General features: G+C 54.7%; 3 protein-coding genes across 3 annotated transcripts; 2 read left to right on the forward strand and 1 right to left on the reverse strand.

Moving 5' to 3' along the window:
• Window positions 1-54: 54 nt before the first annotated feature.
• On the reverse strand, window positions 55-6,158 carry PHYSODRAFT_344684 (hypothetical protein; the record flags this gene model as incomplete). The annotated part of the gene is made up of 8 exons (XM_009521337.1): window positions 55-70; window positions 120-429; window positions 552-668; window positions 769-1,369; window positions 1,438-1,797; window positions 2,066-2,770; window positions 3,029-3,192; window positions 5,312-6,158. The coding sequence occupies 8 exons, from the start codon at window positions 6,156-6,158 to the stop codon at window positions 55-57; spliced, it is 3,120 nt and encodes a 1,039-aa protein (XP_009519632.1).
• Window positions 6,159-6,894: 736 nt separating this feature from the next.
• Window positions 6,895-7,323, forward strand: PHYSODRAFT_481141 (hypothetical protein; the record flags this gene model as incomplete). Its single annotated transcript, XM_009521338.1, has 1 exon — window positions 6,895-7,323. One exon carries the CDS (start codon window positions 6,895-6,897, stop codon window positions 7,321-7,323), a length of 429 nt encoding a protein of 142 aa, XP_009519633.1.
• Window positions 7,324-7,746: 423 nt separating this feature from the next.
• Window positions 7,747-8,223, forward strand: PHYSODRAFT_453002 (hypothetical protein; the record flags this gene model as incomplete). The annotated part of the gene is made up of 1 exon (XM_009521339.1): window positions 7,747-8,223. A coding segment is annotated over one exon (477 nt), but the record flags the coding sequence as incomplete, so codon positions are not given.
• Window positions 8,224-18,910: the final 10,687 nt, after the last annotated feature.

Raw genomic sequence — 18,910 nt, forward strand, 5'->3', positions numbered from 1 at the left:
CGATCGGAACCACATGACGTGATAATGGCTTCAAAACAAGCAGCATGTACTCTTCTACTCGTACAGGTTTCTTACAGGTTGCAAACAGAAGTTGTCCATGTATTATCCATAAGATGCACTGCTCGCTGCCGTTCACAGCATAACTACGCTTCATCGTGATGATCTTGTGCAGCATTGCCCAGCGCAGCTTGGTGATGTCACTGGGAGACACATCACCTGGCACTTCGCTGTCAACGCTCGTCCACAATAGACGGAACACCCCGCAGCTATCGCTATCTGTCTGCTTCGGCCCCGTCACTTCGATGTCGCTGTAAGCTTCTTCCTTAAGGGGATCTGCGAGGAGCTCGCTAGCCATCTTCTTAAGTCGTTTCTTGTTTCTCTTCCCACCCATGCTGTCAAACGTCTTCACTTGCCGCCCTTCACGGTCCACTACGGTGCATCCCAATGAACCCCGCCAAAATTGACCGGCATAAAGACAAAAGCATGCGCCTCAATGCCATTAGCAACCTCGTCCAGTGAAGTTGGCGTGAGTATGTGCTTTCCCATCTTACCCTTCTTGAGAGAAGTAACCATCACCGTCACGTTGCTCTTGTAAGTAGACAGAAACACGCTAAACGCCCGCAAGGCGTTGTCGTTCAGCCAAGCGGAGTCTCTGAAGCAGAAAAGGTCTGCGTAGGTCAGGTCGAAGCCAAAGCCAAGTAGCGGTGTGTATGGTCAGCATTCGAGAACTTTGCCAAGTAACAGCCTAGGGGGGGTCCGCTACGATACCTTTCACGTCTTGGCTCAGCCATGTGCAACACAGTACCGCATTCCGGCATGTAGCCTGCCAATTCCACAGCGACTGCAGCGCTTCTAACTGCTCCCGGGTAAATCTGCCAACTGTCTCAATGGCGGCCACGTAACCTTCCGTTTCGCGTGTCACCTCTCCATCACTGTCCAGCTCAATCTCCTCCCCTTTCGCCAAACCACCTCTCCGTTTAGCTAGAGCGTCTTCAACGACGGACTCCAGTGGGCGGAAGCGCACGTCCTCGCAAATATTTTCCGTGTCCGACATCCACTGGATTGACTTTCCGTCACCTTTCTTCTTTGTTTCATGCGTTGTCAAAAACGAGCTGAGCTCGCGGACACCTGGCTTAATCACTTCCAGCGTTGCTACCACTTCCGTCACGTCCTTATCTCGTAGTAGAGCTCTGAGTTTCATTCCATTGTTGTATTCTTTCAGCGCCAATGCTGCCTCCTCTCTCATATGAGCACGATTCAACCGTGGTCGACCGATACGCCTCTTGTTTGTCAGTCGAACCTTTGAGCGTTTACCTGATTGCACCGATTTTTGGGCGGGGGCTGCCACTTGTGTCGGAGGTTCGTCTTCCTCATCATATGGTCCGTTTTCGTAAGCTGTATTCTCTCCGCCAGAAGCACCAGGACCTACATTCGTACCCTCTGTTCCTGGGCTACCTCCACCGCCTCCGCGGCTTCCACTGTTACCGCCACCACCAGCAGCGTCATCTCGATCGGGGCCCGAGTCGTCGACCAGGTCTGCATCAGCTTGCACCAGCGGAAACCGCCCTTGACGTAAGTGTACCACCACTGGTCAATCTGCTTCATCGCAGACTCGAACCCAGTGTTATCACATCGGACAAGCTCGCTTCTGATCCGACCGAACGCCTGCTGCGTACGCCGATACTTCTCGGCTTCACTCAAACTGCCAGCACTCGCAGCTTCATGCTCCTTGTAGATCTTAACGGATTTTCCACCTCCATCAAGTCCTGTTGCGAGATGCGATTCTGTCGAAACCACCTACTGGTACATATCAATAACAAAACATGGTTAATACTTGGTCAATACATGGATAAAGCCAAATACCTGGATAACACCTGGTCAATACTCATAGAAAACCTGGACATACCTGGGCGAAATTGAAGAGAATGGGATGACGAAGGGGCTTCCGCATACTTTCGGGTAGACTATTGCGTGCCTGCATGGAAGCTTCGTAGTCTGCGAGAACTCGCAGTCGCACACCCAGCCTTCCTTCTCAAGAAATATACTCTTTCTCTTCGCTGTGTACGGTGATCGTAGCGCCATTGTCCTTGAAAGCGTAGGTATCGACAACCTCGGGATTCGCAGCAATGTCAAATTGCGTCTTCAGAGCAGCAGCTACCCACCGCGCCGTCATGCCCAAAGCGACGTTCAACTCCTCCGAGTTCGATGCGTCTCTCAAGGTACCTGGCATCCCGACCTTGGACCGATATGCTTCTTCTTTTCGGCGCTGATATTCCAGAAGCACCTCCAGACTAGCACGCATAGTTAGATGGCCTTTCAGCTTTCGTTTCAGCTTACCAAATAGGCTCTCGACATGATTATTCGTGTGATTGCCGAAGTGTGGCAAATCGACACGATAAGCAATCACCCACATCTCTCGGCACGCATTACAGTTCTTGTCAAAATACTCCCATAGCTCCACACGACCATTCCGCGAGGCCAGAATCTTGAACTCATCCCGATGCCACGCATAATCTTCCTCAGTTCTGGAGTATGTCATGTTCGTGATGGTGTGCTTCATCTGCGTCAAAACTTCTGCTTCGTAGACGCCATAGGTCTGAGATTTCTTGATGGTGTCATGAAGCCACTTGATGACATGAAAGTGGCAGAGAAGAATCCGCGCCTCTGGAAATTTCTTGCGAATCACATCGATCTCGCGCACGTCCTTGTCGACGATGACTATCCGCACGAACCGCCAGTGCTCATTTGCACGCTTGAAGTGGTCGAGGCACTGTGACATGTGCCAATCGTCATTCGTTTCGATGAGGGAGTACTGCACCGGTTGCCCTTGGCCATATTGATCCATAGCTACAATCGTGAAAAGCTGGTAGTTGTATCTATTCACAAATGACATGAACACATGGTTAATACCTGGAAAATTGGTGTCAGCAAATAAAAAAAAACGGTCAAATATTAAACCTGGATGATATGCATAACAGAGTTGGAGGGCTCACTATTTTTTCTGATGTGTGCAGTCCATCTGCAGAACCTCCGGAACGTTCTCTACCATCGCGCGCATGTGCCCACTGGTAAACGAAATAACATCAGTATCTCCTCGTTGGCTTTCGTGAACGGAAGCTACATTAGCGGGCGACTCTCCATTGAAGTTCAGGATCATCTCCGCAACCGCGTCGTCATCGGACAGTTCCACGGCTGCAGTCATAAGAAGTATAAACATCAGTACACAGATAGTATAGAATACCAGCATAACCACTTGCCTTGCGTCTTCATTCGCCTGATCACGCTTCGCACGTCGTCCATCGTGACACGGTGGTTCGAGTTCTCCCTGATGTACTTGTACATTTGTGGGGGTCACTCAAAAATAAAAGATCCGCTACAGATAGTAACGATTAATCAAAGGGTCCAAGCGACAGCAATGTACTTCAAAGCACATTTGCCAGCACCGACGGCTCACAGTTCGCCATATTAATTCAAAAGTCTCCTCTCAAACTAGGCACTTATGACCCCCCCCACCTCCGTATGTATTCACATTCAGTCGAGTTTCTACCAATCAACAGTGTCGATACAAGGATACATCAAAATGATGGTGGTATCTTATCCTATGTTTTGTATGAACCTCCTAAACCAGAATGTGATTGGTCGAAAAGCGTCATGATTACACGCGCCCGAAAATCGGCCCTAATGTTGTACTCGAGGAGCTCCTGTGCTCGACTACTTGGTCGTACAGGAATGCTATCACTTGATATGTATTTGTTGATCTATGTTCTACATGTTGGTTAAGTCCGCAATACGTTTCAGTGTTCAGCGGATCTTTTATTTAGTAAAATGTCAAATCATGTCCCACTCGAGTTACTTGAGGCAGATTCCGGTTGTTAAGTTATTTAACTGGACGTCCCTTCAACAATGTACGGGAATCTCGGGAAAATAATAAATTCGGTTTTTCCTGGCGAGTCTAGGGATGCTGAAACTTTGCATATCTACTAATACGTCCATCAAAGGAGTAATGCCAAAGTGGCTTCTCCTTTTCTTGTCCCGTTCGGCAACGAGGACATGGTGTGCATTCCCCCCTTACTATTTGTCAGCCATCTTGTCGCTAGTAATGCGCGATCTTTCACCCCTACCTGAAAGGTCACACAAATACATATAGCTTTTTATATGCTGCATAAATAACGGTAAGAAACATCGCAGAGGGGCCAGGCAACGCCAACTTTGAGGATAAATCGCTCGAGATCTACATACATTTAGCCCTTCATACAGCGACATTACCCAAACTAGATGCAGACTTTCTATCCATGTCGGTCTCAACGGCGATGTTCCTCATATTGAAGAGTTAAATTCGCCGAAATCACAGGTTTCCGACCTGTCATGTGCATTCATGAAGGGACGCCCAGTTAAAACGGCAAAAACTCTTTAAGTAAACACCATTTAAGCACTGAACTCTAACAGAGGGCTCCGTTACACTTTTAAACGGAAAACTCGCCATACCATCCGCGAACTATTAACAGGCGCGGCCCCTAACGGTGTCCAATATTACCGAGAAACTGATAAATTCGTTTTGTCCTGTGCTTGTCAGATCAACGCCATAGTTCGGAACGGGATACATCAATACCTAAAAGGAGTAATTGACGCGTTTCAGCGCGGAGACCCCTCTGCTTCATCAGCACTTACGTTCTTCTGCAAGATGCCATACTTAGACGTAGTCAATTTTGAGTGCAGGCTTTCGTACAGCGAAAGGTCGCGCGTGTCCAATAGATTACTTCGGTGATGGCAACGCACCCAATCTGTGGGGAAGACATCTGCCAGCGGGTTTCCAAGCAGAAGCCGTTTAGCAGGAATACCCCAGTGTCTACAACTTTCGTCGATCTCTATAGATGACAAATATCATAAATTACTCGCACATTATCATAAATAACTTGCATATGAAAAGGCATTACAGTAATTTATGTCAAAGAGTCGCATGAATGGCAAACTTCATGTGCTCGTGAACTGGAGCACTAGTGTAGCTCTAAGCATCACCGTTGATCTAGTCGCAGTAAGACCTACCCAATGATGCCTCTCGTGTCTGCACTAGTAGTCTCTTTCTGGTACCTAAATATGCGTCTTCTCGGAGAAATCCAGTTATAGGTACATTCTTAGGGGCCGCGCCTGTTAAAAATACTCCAGTAGCAGCACGCGCGTCACTACGAAACGATCCGACAGTAACTACACAGCATTTCAGCACACACCCACAGACCAACAAACCGACCAGGCGCGTACCCGTGTAGGTATCTTTAGGTCATGGTGGGTCTGTATTTTTTGGCCTGCACGGTACTGTGCGCGCTAAAGCCCGTGCCGCCCGCCTGCAGGTGCACGATGTCCTGCTTGCGCAGCTTCAGACCCGTCACGGGGCACGTCATGCTCGGCAGCACCATGTCCTTGAGGCAGCTCTCCAGCACCACCTGGCCGGACGGTCTCAGCAGCACGGCGCGGCGGTGGGAGATCTCCTTCTTGGTCACGGCGCAGAGCACGTGGGCCTCTTTGGCGTTGTCTCCAGGAGCGTCCCACTCGAACTTGATCGGCAGGAGGTGCTTGAGCTTCATCTCGTCGAGACTCATGGGGTCCCGCGTCTTGGTGTCGGGCATGGCCACCGTCGTCTCCTGCGACGGCGTGCATTCCGGAATCCAGAAGCTCGTGCGCTTCATAGCCTCGCACCGCTCGTTGTCCGTGGCCGCGTCCACCTTCTCTTGCAGCTTGCGCGTGGCCAGCGCGGCGCGCTCCTGTGGCTCCAAGGAGGAGGAGGAGGAGGCAGCCGTCATCGACTGCTGGCCCTCGGCCGCGTCCAGCGCCTTCCGCAGCGTGTCGCGCTCCTGCTGCAGCGCCGCGTCCTGCGCCTTGCGGTCGTGCGCCTCCAAGAAGCGCGCGTAGGCCGCCGTGTTCTCCTGGATGGCGCGCTTCTGCGCCAGCAGGTTGGCGTAGATGCACTCCTTGCAGTAGACGAAGCCCGCGGGCGACGCCAGCGGACTGCGCCCGCGCGTGGAGGCCAGGCACAGGCAGCACACGCCGAAGGACAGCTGCGCGTCGCGCCCGAAGCGCCGCTTCAGCGTGCCGTGGCCCGCGGCCGCGCGCTCGTGGTACGTGAAGTGCATGGTGGCCGTCGCGTTCTTGCTGTGCCGGCTCATTCTGCTGGAAGCGAGATACACTAGATATTCCCACAGTGGGTCAGCTCTAACTTGAAGGATATGAGCTGTGATTGGTTAAAACTCGATTGCTATCTTGCTGCCAACCCCTTTCCATACTGCCACGATTTTGGTGCAGTATTGTAGTGAATTCCAGGTCCAGCTGGGTGGCACCGCAGCATAACCCAAGCTACGATCACCCAAGTGCGTCAGCAGCACCGATTGGTGACAATGGATGATCTCTTCGAATGATTACTCTCGACGCTGAGGTGTCTTACGGCGTAAACAGGTCGAGCAGTTGCGTGGCTCGCTGGACTGAAGTGTCCAATCAAGCTACATGAGGATTTAGTAGGCTCAAGTGCAAGTTTATTCTGTATGTCCACTTCTTCGAGCAGCAGCTGCCTTCTAGAAGCTTCTAGAAGCTGCTTCTCTCGTTAGGAGGCCGGTGAGGCCACGGGCTGGTTACCATCAGACCCAGTGCCTCACCCCCTTCACTTTCGATTCTTCCTAGCAATACACAAAGCCCTACTTCCGTGCGGGTTGGCCCCCGCATCGTTGTGTGTTGTGTTGCTTTGAACCCGGGAAATACTACAAAGAATTCTTTAGTAGGACACCACTGCCCGAGCGCAGCCCGCCACAGACCGACTGCGCCGCTCAGTGACGTCGAAAGCCTACTACAACCTCCTCTCCAAGTGCAGAGACCCAAGTCCCTGAGCATCCGGACGGCCAGCTGCTGAAGATGACGCGCTCGACGGAAAGCGACGGGCTGACCGGTTCTGTGCCACTCTTCGTCCCTATCCTGCTGCCGAAGATCACGTCGATCTCCCACGAGGCGTTGGTGAAGTGGCAGCGCGACCGGCGCGACTACGAGACCAAGCTGTGCTCCCGCTGCCGTATCTCGGGCGAAGACTACGACATCGTCGCCGAGTCCATCAAGGAGGCATTCGACGAGGATCTACTGGAGGTTTTCTGCGAGCTCCAGCTGGACACGACCCCCGCCGCTGTAACCGACACCATTCTCCTGGCAGAGATCGAGCGCATTGTCGACAGTGTCAAGAACGACGCGCCGCCGGATATCAAGGAGCTGTTCAAGCGCGAGCTGCGCATGAACATGAGCGAGAGCGACGTGACCGCCCGAGTGCTGGACTACTTTATCCTGTTCAACTAGATCACCAAGGAGAACGGGCTGACGGCATGCTTCAGCCACGCCAACGGCGTACGTGAGAAGTGCAAGCGACTCGTGTCGCAGCTCAAGCCGGAGGCGCTGAAGAACGAGGTGAAGCAGTGCATCCGCTTCACGCACGTCCCAGCTGCCACGGACCCGAAGCTGCTGTTCAAGCTGGTCGTCGAGAAGGCGAACGAGCACGAGCGGCAGTTCATCCGCCTCAAGCAGCAGAAGCGAGAGCCCGCTGAACGAGACCAAGACAAGTCGAAGAAAACCCAGCCAGCCAAGCCGAAGAAAGACTGGAACAACAAGCGGCCCGCAAAGCAGACTGTGCCTGTTAGTGCTGAAGCGAGATCTAATTGGAGGCCCGCACACTCCGACAATAGCCAAAAACCGTTCGGTCCTGCCAAGCCATCGACGACCGGGAAGCCGCCGCCAGGCCCGTGCCCGAAGTGCAAGGCAATGCATTGGATCCGCGAGTGCACGGTGGCGACGGAAGACGAGAAGGTCAAGCTGATCAAGGCACTGCGCAAGAACAAGAAGGCGAAGCTAAAGCGCCTCGGAGAATTGCTGCCAAGTGGGGGCCGCACGGTGATGCTCAACGGTGTGCTGGAAGTACCGTACTGCCCTGACAGTGGGTCGGACTTTACAGTCATTGGGCGGTCGCACTGGGAGCAATTGCGTGCTCTCGACCCAAGTATCACAGACGAAGAACTTGCTGTCCCCGTGGAGAACCAGACGTTTGGCTCCACGGTGGTGACGCCCCGCCTGAAGGCCAAGCTGCACGTAATGATCCATACAGCAGTCGGCCCTGTTGAACCTATGGGCATGGTCGACGTGGTGGTGGTGGATGTCGACGATGGCGAGTTCATCGTTGGAAATGACCTCCTACTATCGCTCGGCATTGATGTAGATCACCAGCTGGAGCAGCTGGCCTCGCGTGATGGAGATGAACTAAGTGGAGATCCGATCAATTTGGAGGCAGATGAAATGCCTGTGGGTGCCGATGGATCCCCGCCAAGTGATGATGATGACATTTTTGCTGCAGTGGAACGATTGATTGACCGCGCCGTGGAGAACGGATTTCCGCTGGAGCATGTGGAGCAGCTGCGCACGATCGTGCACGCGTACGATGTGTGGCGCCTCGAGTTGCGTGCTGACCCACCGGCAAACGTGCCGCCCCTGGAAGTGCGTCTGCAGAGCGGGGCTCGCCCAGCTAAGTGTAAGCCCCGCAAGTACCCGCCGCACATCCGGAAGTTCCTGCAAGAATTTAACGATCGTCTTGTGGCTCTAGGACTGGTGTACGAGAACCCCAAGAGCCGCTGGTCGAGCCCCGTTTTTCCAGTCAAGAAATCGGCCGACCTCATGGACCTCCGCCAGACTACCGACTACCGAGCAGTCAACTCGCTGACGGACGTCATGGCGGCAGTGATGCCTATTCTTTCGTTAGATCTGGAAAACGCCCGAGGAATGAAGCACTTTGGCCTTTTTGATTTCCTCAAGGGTTTCTGGCAGTTGCCGCTTGCAGAGCTCTGCCAAGAGTTTTTCTCCTATATGACTGACATGAAGATTTTCACGCCGCGTCGAGTGCCGCAAGGAAGCAGTGACGCTGCCATTCACTTCCAGAAGACAATTGAGGAGTGCTTCTCAACCTTAATCTACGAGCACCTTCTGATCTGGATTGATGACCTGCTGTTGTACGCTGCGGACATCGAGACCTACTTGATTAAGCTCGCGGAGCTGTTCTCACTGCTCAACCAGTTTGGCCTCAAGTTGAGTGCTAAGAAATGCAGTTTGTACCAGACCAAGGTGAAGTGGTGTGGTCACGTTATTGATCACCAAGGTGTGCGGCATGATACCGAGCGCATTGATACTCTGCGAGCACTCCCGTACCCGCGTACTGCTGTGGAGCTACAGCAGTTTGTCTGCGCCATCAATTGGATGCGCGAGAGTATCGTCGATTTCGCGCGCCAAGTCCCACCCCTGCAGCGCCGATTGGATGCAGCACTTGCCGACACTAAACGAACAAGACGTGCTGCCGCAGGTATTGAGATCGATATTACTGAGGAAGAGCGCCGGGCGTATGATCACGTGAAGGAGCTGCTTGCAACGTCCGCCACGCTCGACTTCCCTGATGACAACGCGACCACGTGCCTGTTTTCAGACGCATCGGACGTTGGTTGGTCGTTGATCGTGACCCAAGTTGCGGAGTTTGACTCTTCCAAGCCTGCCACGGAACAGCAACACCGATTGATCCACTGCATGAGCGGGACGTTCACGGGCAGCCAACTAAACAGGTCAATTATCGAGAAGGAAGCACTACCAATAGTCATTGCGTGCGAGAAGCTGGGCTACTTGCTTCTCCGCCCAAAACCCTTCAGGATGTACTGCGATCATAGGAACCTGATTCACGTCTTCGCCCCACACGAAAGCGTGAAAAAGCATATCAAGGGCAAGCTTCTAAGATGGGCGATGAAGCTGATGAACTTTCGATACGTCGTAGAGCATGTGCCCGGACCAGATAATGTGTGGGCAGACATGATTTCCCGTTGGGCTGGGAACCATGTGCCCGCTGTTTCCGTCAAACGGATAAAAGCAGTACGACGGCAACAAGGGGCCGAGCGACACGCGTCGCCTTTGCTAAGACCTCTCGATGACGACGGCTTCACTTGGCCTACGCTGGAGGAGCTGCGCGAGATCCAAGCAAAGTTTTCACCTCCGCCGAAGGCTGAGCGTGGTGAGAATGGCGTCATAACGCTTGGGAACCGCATCTGGGTGCCGCACGAAGCTACGGATTTGATCCAGCGACTGTGCGTCGTGGCGCACTGCGGAGCCCAAGGACATCGGGGACAACAAGCAATGACAGTCCACCTGAATCGGCTGTTTGCAATTGATCGCCTGACGAAGACGGTAGCAACTTTTGTGAGTGGATGTTCGTTGTGTCTACACTCTCCCGGAGGCAAGATAATCCCGAGGCCATGGGGTGAGCAGATTGACTGCAGTACACGGAACGCCGTTTTACATTTTGATTTCCTATATCTGGGGCCGAGTTATGGTGCGAGCAAGTACCTTTTGGTCCTGAAAGACCACGCAACCCATTACTGTGAGCTGGTAGTCGCGGATACACCTGAGAGTCACGTCGTGGTGGACGCGTTGCTGGATTGGCACTCGCGGTTTGGAGTTCCACCTGACTGGATATCCGACCAAGGATCACACTTCAAGTGTGAGGTAGTTGCCGAGCTCTGTCGCCGCCTCCGCTCCCAGCAGTCTTTCACATCTGCGTACAGTCCGTGGGTGAACGGTTCAATTGAACGAATCAATCGCGGCATTCTTCAAGTCATTCGTGCGATGATACTCGAGTACAAGGTGAGCTACAAGGACTGGGTGTACCTGGTGCCGATGATCCAGTCAAATCTCAACCATACTGCTGTGCCTTCGCTCGGAAATTGCGCTCCAGTAGATCTGTTCACGGGTCTCGAGTGCCCGACCCATTGAAGGAGTTTTATCTACCTGACAAGAACGACCTGCAAGAAATTCCTGCAAGTGATGAAATTGATGCGCTCCTAGACACACTTCGCGCGAGTATCCAGAACATGCACAACGACGTCGCCGACAAAAAGGGAAAACAACGTCACCTCAACAAACGGCGAGAACGAGGCGAAAATATGGTGAATTTCGCGCCCGGAGACTACGTGATGCGTTCCAGAGTCGACGAGAAGCACCGCAACAAGTTGCAGGTGACGTGGGTTGGCCCTTATAAGGTGGTGCGAGCTGATAAGCATTCGTTCGGCGTACAACATCTTATCACAGTTGAAGAGCTGGACGTGCATCCCTCCAGGCTCAAGTTTTATGAGGACGACAGCCTGGACGTTTCCGAGGAGTTACTGCAGTACGTGGCATCGCAAGGCATCGTGCTCGCAGTGGAGAAACTCAAAGGCCATCGCTGGAACGAAAACACCGAGGACTACGAGGTTTTGGTCGGGTGGAAAGGTTTCCAGGCCATCGAAGACTCCTACGAGCCGCTGAGTGATTCGGCTAAGGAGATTCGTGTTCTGGTGAACAACTATGTACTGCATGCTGAGGACCAGGCGCTCGCGGAGCATTGGCAAAGGCTGCAGGGGAACACAAGGCAGAGCGCCGACGGGCAACCTGTCGTTCCCGACGCTACGTCGACCGGTGAATCGCGTGTGCCACCAGGCAACGCGGGACAGGCAAGGCGCCGACTATCCGGGAACAAGCGGCGAAAACGTGATGGAGGTGCTGATCGCAGCGCTCCACAATCTGATAATGACGATCGAGCTGGAGCAAGGCCTCTTGCTGCGAGCAAAAAACGCAAGCGTCCGAAGACAAGAGTCGCAGAGGCTGGACAGCCTCCAAGTGGCGGTCAACGACATTCTCGCCGTTCAAATCGCTCTCGTAAGGACCGTGGCCAGCATGACTAGCTTTCTTGCGGAGAAATGCAGTCGCTGTCGGTGATCGAGACGATATGAGCGGTGACACAAGCTTCGGGGGCAGTGTAGTGAATTCCAGGTTCAGCTTGGTGTCACCGCAGCATAACCCAAGCTACGATCACCCAAGTGCGTCAGCAGCACCGATTGGTGACCATGGATGATCTCTTCGAATGATTACTCTCGACGCTGAGGTGTCTTACGGCGTAAACAGGTCGAGCAGTTGCGTGGCTCGCTGGACTGAAGTGTCCAGTCGAGCTACATGAGGATTTAGTAGGCTCAAGTGCAAGTTTATTATGTATGTCCACTTCTTCGAGCAGCAGCAGCCTTACTTCCGTGCGGGTTGGCCCCCGCATCGTTGTGTGTTGTGTTGCTTTGAACCCGGGAAATACTACACTAATCCGCTTTGCAAGCTACTTCGGTGCGCCGCACATGCTGCGCACCAGTCACTCTCTGGATACTTAGATACTTGCCCCATTCAATATGATAATGGCATCAAAATTCATAGCAGCAGGGTTGCGTGCTTCAGCCCTGTTTGAGGAATGAGCACATCTCTTTCCGTGTAAAATTGTTTTGGACTACATACATCACTTTGTGAATCTATCTGCGAATATCGGTATCTATCCAGGGTGCACTTCAACTTGAGTATCATTAGCTTCCGGCTCAGCTTCGATGTACTAATATATCAATTACGTGTACCAGCTGTGTCTGCTGAAGCCTATCATCATGTGAAACCTCAGGAATGGTTTCGAACAGTGAGCTACCAAAAATCTGCGTGCTTTTGACGATCTGCAATAGCTTTAACTCTCTCTCTCTCAGTTTCCAGGCCAAAATGAGACACTAGTCGTCCTCAGTATCTTCGTGATGTAGTTCAGCACCCAAAATACTCGACTTAGTCGACTGTAAGCAAACGATTTATTTAGCAACTATTCATTCTTGCCAACAACGTTATCGTGCTACTGTAATGTTCATCAATTAATTTCTGAAGCCTTATTAACAGAAATGGCTCCAAGTCGGGTTCGCATACAAGACTAACTTGCGATTTGAACATGTTTCGCTGAGGTCGAGCCATTATTGCTAGTAAATACCAGCTACAGAGGTCAACTTTCAATTAATTCGACCTCCGGAGCGACCTATTCACAGGTCGAAGAGCTGTGCTTGGCCGGCAGAAAAATTTGTATCTTTCCAAAACCGGGTTCCTAACTGTAACGGGGTTACATGGAATAGTGACCCTGTCACTATTCCGGGATGGCTACATCGGTCACTCCCCTGGATAGTGACCCAAGTGGCCTCAGAGCCAACAGATACATTTTGTATGACACAAACTATAGGGAACTTAGGATTTGTATGCAGGCCAAATCTGTACCAACCTATAAATACATTCAGTCTTAGATCTACCGCTTTTCAAGTCAAGTCGTCCCCTTCAGACCAGGGACACGTGAACGGCTGTTCACTTGGAGTTTGTATACTCCTGCTTCCTCTGTTAAGAAGTGCTGTGTGCCCCGTCACACTTGGTAGCACTTGTAGTCAATCCTACGCCTACGCGGGTAGATTGGACTACCTGAATCCTCTGTGGTCTCATCGAGTGAGCCAAGATGGATCGTACGGAGTTTCCCCATCTGAACGACTCGCAGTACGAGTCCATTCGTAAGATGGCAGGCATCTTTGGGACAGATGCCCTGCGTAGCTTAGCGGTGGCGACGCCGGCTGAGCAGGTTGAGCGTATCAACGCGTTCGACACCTACGAGCGAGGGCTCATCGCCCACTTTCAAGGGCTGCAGGCCACTGCGGCCGCGCCGAAGCCGGTGCAACCGAAGCCCCTGCGGCTGAAGGTTCACCCCTTCGAAGGGAAGGAAGGGGAAAACCTTCACTTCTGGGTTCGAGAGGTTGAGCTCGCGATGGACGCGGCTCTCGTCTCGGACGAGCGACTCCGTGTCGCCTTTGCGCTCTCCAACCTTAGTGGTCGCGCTAAGAGTTGGGCGTATACGCGCGAAGCGACGACGCCTGGATGCTTCGCATCATGGTCCCAGCTGTGCGAGCAGCTGCGGGCCGCGTTTCTTCCGGTGAACTACGAGTACCGCCAGCGTTCGCGCTTCCTCGCCTGCAAACAAGGAAGGCGCGAGCTGCATGAGTACATCCAGGAGATGCGAGTGCTCGCTGCCTCTTTGGTGGGGAACCCCCTGCCTGAACACATCAAGGTGACCGTGTTCATGGACGGTCTGCGTGTCGGTCCTGCCCGCACGCAACTGTTCCGTGTGCAAGCAAACACTATGGAGGAGGCGATTCAGATCGCCCTCCAGGAGGAGTACAGCCACAAGCAGGCTCGTACCCCCGCCACGGTATGGCAGAGCAACCCTGCCTCTGGCGGTGCGCCTAATGGTAACTCCGGCAATGGAGCGATCAACGGGCCGGTTCCCATGGATCTGGGCATGGCCGAGCAGAGCGACATTCGCTGCTACGGCTGTGGCAAGCTTGGGCATATGAAACGTGCTTGCCCCGCGGGAGGACTGAAGAAGAAGTTCTCTTCGAAGCCCTTTGGCTCTAGGGGTCGGTGGCAGAAGCCGCGCCCCAGGAACCAGGGGAACGCCGGACACCAGTAGGGGCAGGCGCCCTACTGGGGAAACACTAAGTCTTCATGAGGGGCGTGCGGGTGGCGCACGCCATGGGGACTTAGCCTCTGAGAGTCTCTGTACTCTCGAAGCGGAGAAGGGCAGCGGTGGGCTGCTTGTGGTGCTCGCGAGTGTACCGGGATACGATCGTCCCTTGAGAATCTTGATCGACTCTGGGGCGTCCAAGAACTTTGCGCGCCGCCAGACTGTCGCACGCAATCGCGACAAGTACGCCGATGCGCTACGAGGCAGCAAAGACAACGGGCTGGTCTCGGTAAGACTGGCCGACGGTACGGAGGTAGAAGTACCTCGGGTCCACGTGGACCTCACTGTCAAGTTCGAGGACTTCGACAGCACGGAGCCGTTCTTGGTCCTAGACATGGACAAGTACGACTTGATCCTTGGCATGCCGTGGCTGGAGAAACACGAGCCTTGGATCGACTGGCGCGGCAAGGCCATCGGGGCCAGCCGTCCCCCACGGTCTGACAGAGCTTTGGTGAGTCATGTTCCCACCTCTGGCAGCAGCTGGGGCGCCCGCGAGGGCCGCCAGGGCGCAGCAGCGTCTAATGAGTTCTTGGGGTCCGTCGAGACTGACGACGACTCCGACCGGGCCGGACAAGGCCTGAGAGTGGAGGTGCCGGACAGCACCTACCAGGTGGGTAACGTAGGTCCACACGCGGGTAACGAAGTACCGCAGGCAGCAAGGGTTGCTGGAGAAGGCGCCGCTGGCGTTGGCGTGGGTAACCAAGTTCCACGCGAGGTCGCTCAGACCGTAACTGATGAGGAAGGCAATGCAGGCGCTTCCGATGTGGGTAACATAGTTCCACAGGAGGTCACTCAGACCATAACTGATGCGGGAGTCGCTGGAAGCGCTCCTGGTGTGGGTAACCAAGTTCCACACGGCGAGGTGGGTAACATAGTTCCACCCAGCAAGGCGGGTAACCAAGTTCCGCTCAAGAACAAGGCGGGTAACCATGTTCCGCTCAAGGACAAGGCGGGTAGCCAAGTTCCGCTCAAGGACAAGGCGGGTAACGTAGTTCCGCACGAGATCGAGAAGATCGGTGGTGCCGTCAAGGCGGCGCCACGAGACGAAGACACCCGAGGGTCACGTCGTAAGCCGGGCCTAGTCGTGTGGCCGACGACGCCAGTCGCCAGCGACTCCGAGCCTCCAGCCAAGGCTCCAGCCGCCGAAGAGTGTTATCACATCTTCGACGGCGTGACCGGTAGTCGGGTCAAGACAGGAGCTGTCGAGCTTACAGCTCTGCCCGAGGTTTCAGAGTTGCTGAACCTTGAGGAGCTCGCCATGGAGGACTTCTTGGCCGAGCTAAAGGCCGGGGAGATCGCAGAGTTGGTTTCTTCGACCGGAGTCCACGTCGGCCGAGTTGAACTCGTCCTCGGTCATGGACCAGGCAGTCCTGGAGGAGTTCCAGAGACAGCGCGCGTCGCGCATGGGCTCTGAGATTCTTAAGAACCCCCGGGACCCGGTGTACCCCTTGGTGAAGGAGTTTGAGGACGTGGTGTCCAAGGATTCACCGTCCAATCTCCCTCCGGACAGGGGAATCAGGCACGAGATCGATCTCGTGCCGGGCACGAAGTACTGTGTCACGAGGCAATGGCCTCTTCCCCGGGAGCAGTGTGAAGTCATTGATGCCTTCTTTGCCGCCAAGGCGAAGGCAGGCATGGTGCGGGAGTCGAAGTCCCCGCACTCGACGCCTACCTTCTGTGTTCGCAAACCGAACGGAAAGTGGCGTCTGGTTCATGCTTATAACAAGCTGAACAGCGCGACAGTGCCTGCGCAGACACCGATCCCGCGCAAGGACGTGTTGCTCAACAACATGGCCGGCTGCACGCTGTATAGCGCGCTGGACCTGGTGGACGGATACTACCAGATCCTGATGCGCGAGAGCGACATCCCACTCACGGCTGTGAGCACGCCGAGCGGTATGCTCTGGGAGTGGCTGGTCATGCCTCAGGGGCTTTCTAACGCCCCGGCAACGTTCAATCGCTTGGTCATACAACTGTTCCGACCTTTGCGTGCGTTCACACAGACGTACTTTGACGACATCTTCGTCCACAGCCGTGCCGAGGCAGGCCAGACGGCCATGGAGGTGCATCTCCAGCACCTTCGACGTGTGTTCGAAGTCATGCGGGCGAACAAGCTGTACGCCAACATCGACAAGTGTGTGTTCGCAGCTGAGGAGATCAAGGTACTGGGCTGCTTCGTCAGCAGCGCCGGGGTCCGGGCGGACCCGGAGAAGGTGAAAACCATCGCGGCTTGGCCGCCGCCTCGGTCGCAGAAGGACTTACGACAGTGGTTGGGCCTCGCCAACTACCTGCACAAGTATAGTGCAGGCTACGCCGAGCTGGCACGGCCCTTGTCGGATCTCCTGAAGAAGGATGTCGACTGGCGCTGGGAGCGTCGCCATCAAGATGCTTTTAACGACATCAAAGCGAGCTTACAGCGCGCGCCAGTCCTGGCATTGCTGGACGAGACGAAGCCTTTCAGCGTAGTCTGTGATTCGTCTGACTACGCAATTGGCTGTGTGCTATTGCAGGCCGACGATGAAGGCCGCGAACGGGTCATCTCGTTCCAGTCCAGGCAGCTCAAGACAGCCGAACGGAACTATCCAGTCCACGACAAGGAGCTACTTGTCATGAAGTACGCTCTTGTCAAGTTCCGAGTGCACCTCCTGGGCTCGACGCCCTTTGTCGTTTATACAGACCACGCGTCCTTGCGGACTGCCGTCAACACGCCGCATCTCTCACAGCAGATGGCGCGTTGGCTGTCATTCTTCGCGGAATACAACTTCCGTGTCGAGTACAAGCCGGGCAAGTTGAACGTGCTTGCCGACGCGCTGTCGCGCCGACCCGACTACGAGCTTGCTCATATTAGTCGGGTCACGACGGATCTGTATGATCGCATCAGGCTGGGGTACCGAGTCGATGCCAGTATCGAACCTCTTGTGCGGTTCTTGGCCGCTGACTCGGAAGCCAAGGCCGAGTGGCTCACGTCCCGACAACGTGCAAGGCTGCACCGCTATGAGTGGGCTGACGGTTTGCTCCACTATAGGGTCGAGCCCGAGGATCCTCCCCGTATTGTCGTGCCCAACGACGAGGATCTCAAGTACGACATCCTGATGGAGGCGCACGACGCTCCATCCAGTGGCCATCTCGGCCGTGAGAAGACGTACGCGTCTGTCTCGCAGATGTTTTGGTGGCGTCACATGTACAAGTGGGTCGCCACCTACGTCCGTAGGTGCGAGACGTGCCAGCGCGTGAAGCCTGCCGGTCACGCCTCGGCACCATTGCAGAGCCTGCCGGTCCCAGCGGACTGCTGGAAGTCGATGAGTCTCGACTTTGTCTTCGGACTTCCGGCCGATGACCGTGGCAACACTGGTGTTGTTGCCTTCGTGTGCCGTCTGAGCAAGATGGTCCACGTTGCTCCAGTTCGTGACACCGTCACTGGCGACGAGGTCGCTCGCCTGTTCATGGACTGTGTCTTCCGACACCACGGTCTGCCCGAGACCATTGTCTCTGATCGAGACCCGCGGTTCACCGCTACGTTCTGGCAGACGCTGTTTCGCCTTCTCGGCACACGACTGTCGATGTCGACGGCGGATCACCCGCAGACGGATGGCCAGACGGAGCGCGTCAATCGCGTGCTCGAAGACACGCTCCGCAGTATCTGCGCGGAGATGCCCCGCTCTTGGGCTGATCGCTTGCCCATGGTTGAGTTCGCACTCAACAATGCGGTACATGCATCGACGGGCTTTACGCCCTTTTACCTGAACGGGTTGCGCCACCCCCAGGTGCTGCTCACATTACGAGGCAGTACCGGGGCTTCGGTCCTAAGTGGGGGAGAGGCTCGGAAAACCTTTTCCTCCCAAGTCTCGGACGTGAGTCCAGCCACCTTGCGGAAGCAACTGTCCTCGTTTGCCGAAGACAGGCTGAACATAATCAGCAGGGTGCGAGACACCATGGCGCAAGCCCAAGATAAACAGAAGGAGTACTCTGACCGAAATGGAAGAGGAAACATGAACGTGTTTAAGGTTGGGGATTTAGTTCTCCTAGATACTAGAAACCTACCGCTAAACACTGTTAGCTCGGTCGAGAGCAACAAGCTGAAGCACCGCTTCATTGGACCCTTCACGGTCCTCAGCCGGCATGGCGCGGCGTACACCATAGACTTGCCCAAGTCGATGACGACTCACCCGACGTTTTACGTGAGTCGTCTTAAGAGGTACCATGACCCTCTGGCTCTGGCTGCCCCGCAGGAAGCGGTGGGTGGCCCGGTGGAGAAGAGCGCAGCTCCTCGAAGCGCGGCGTCGAGTCGCGGTAAGGCGCCTGATACGCGCGCTGGTCGTAAGACGGCGCGGCGTACATCGAAGCAGCATACGCAGGGGCCCCGTACGAGCCCTGGCCAAACTGGGCCTGATACGAGTGGGGCTGCTGCTGCTCCGGATACGGCGCGTGGCCATGAAGCTCGGCCCGAAGGCCAGCGAGCTGGTTTCGCAGCGAGTCGTAAGACGACAG

This window comes from Phytophthora sojae, assembly GCF_000149755.1.
Source record: "Phytophthora sojae unplaced genomic scaffold PHYSOscaffold_2, whole genome shotgun sequence".
Classification (NCBI taxonomy): domain Eukaryota; phylum Oomycota; class Peronosporomycetes; order Peronosporales; family Peronosporaceae; genus Phytophthora; species Phytophthora sojae.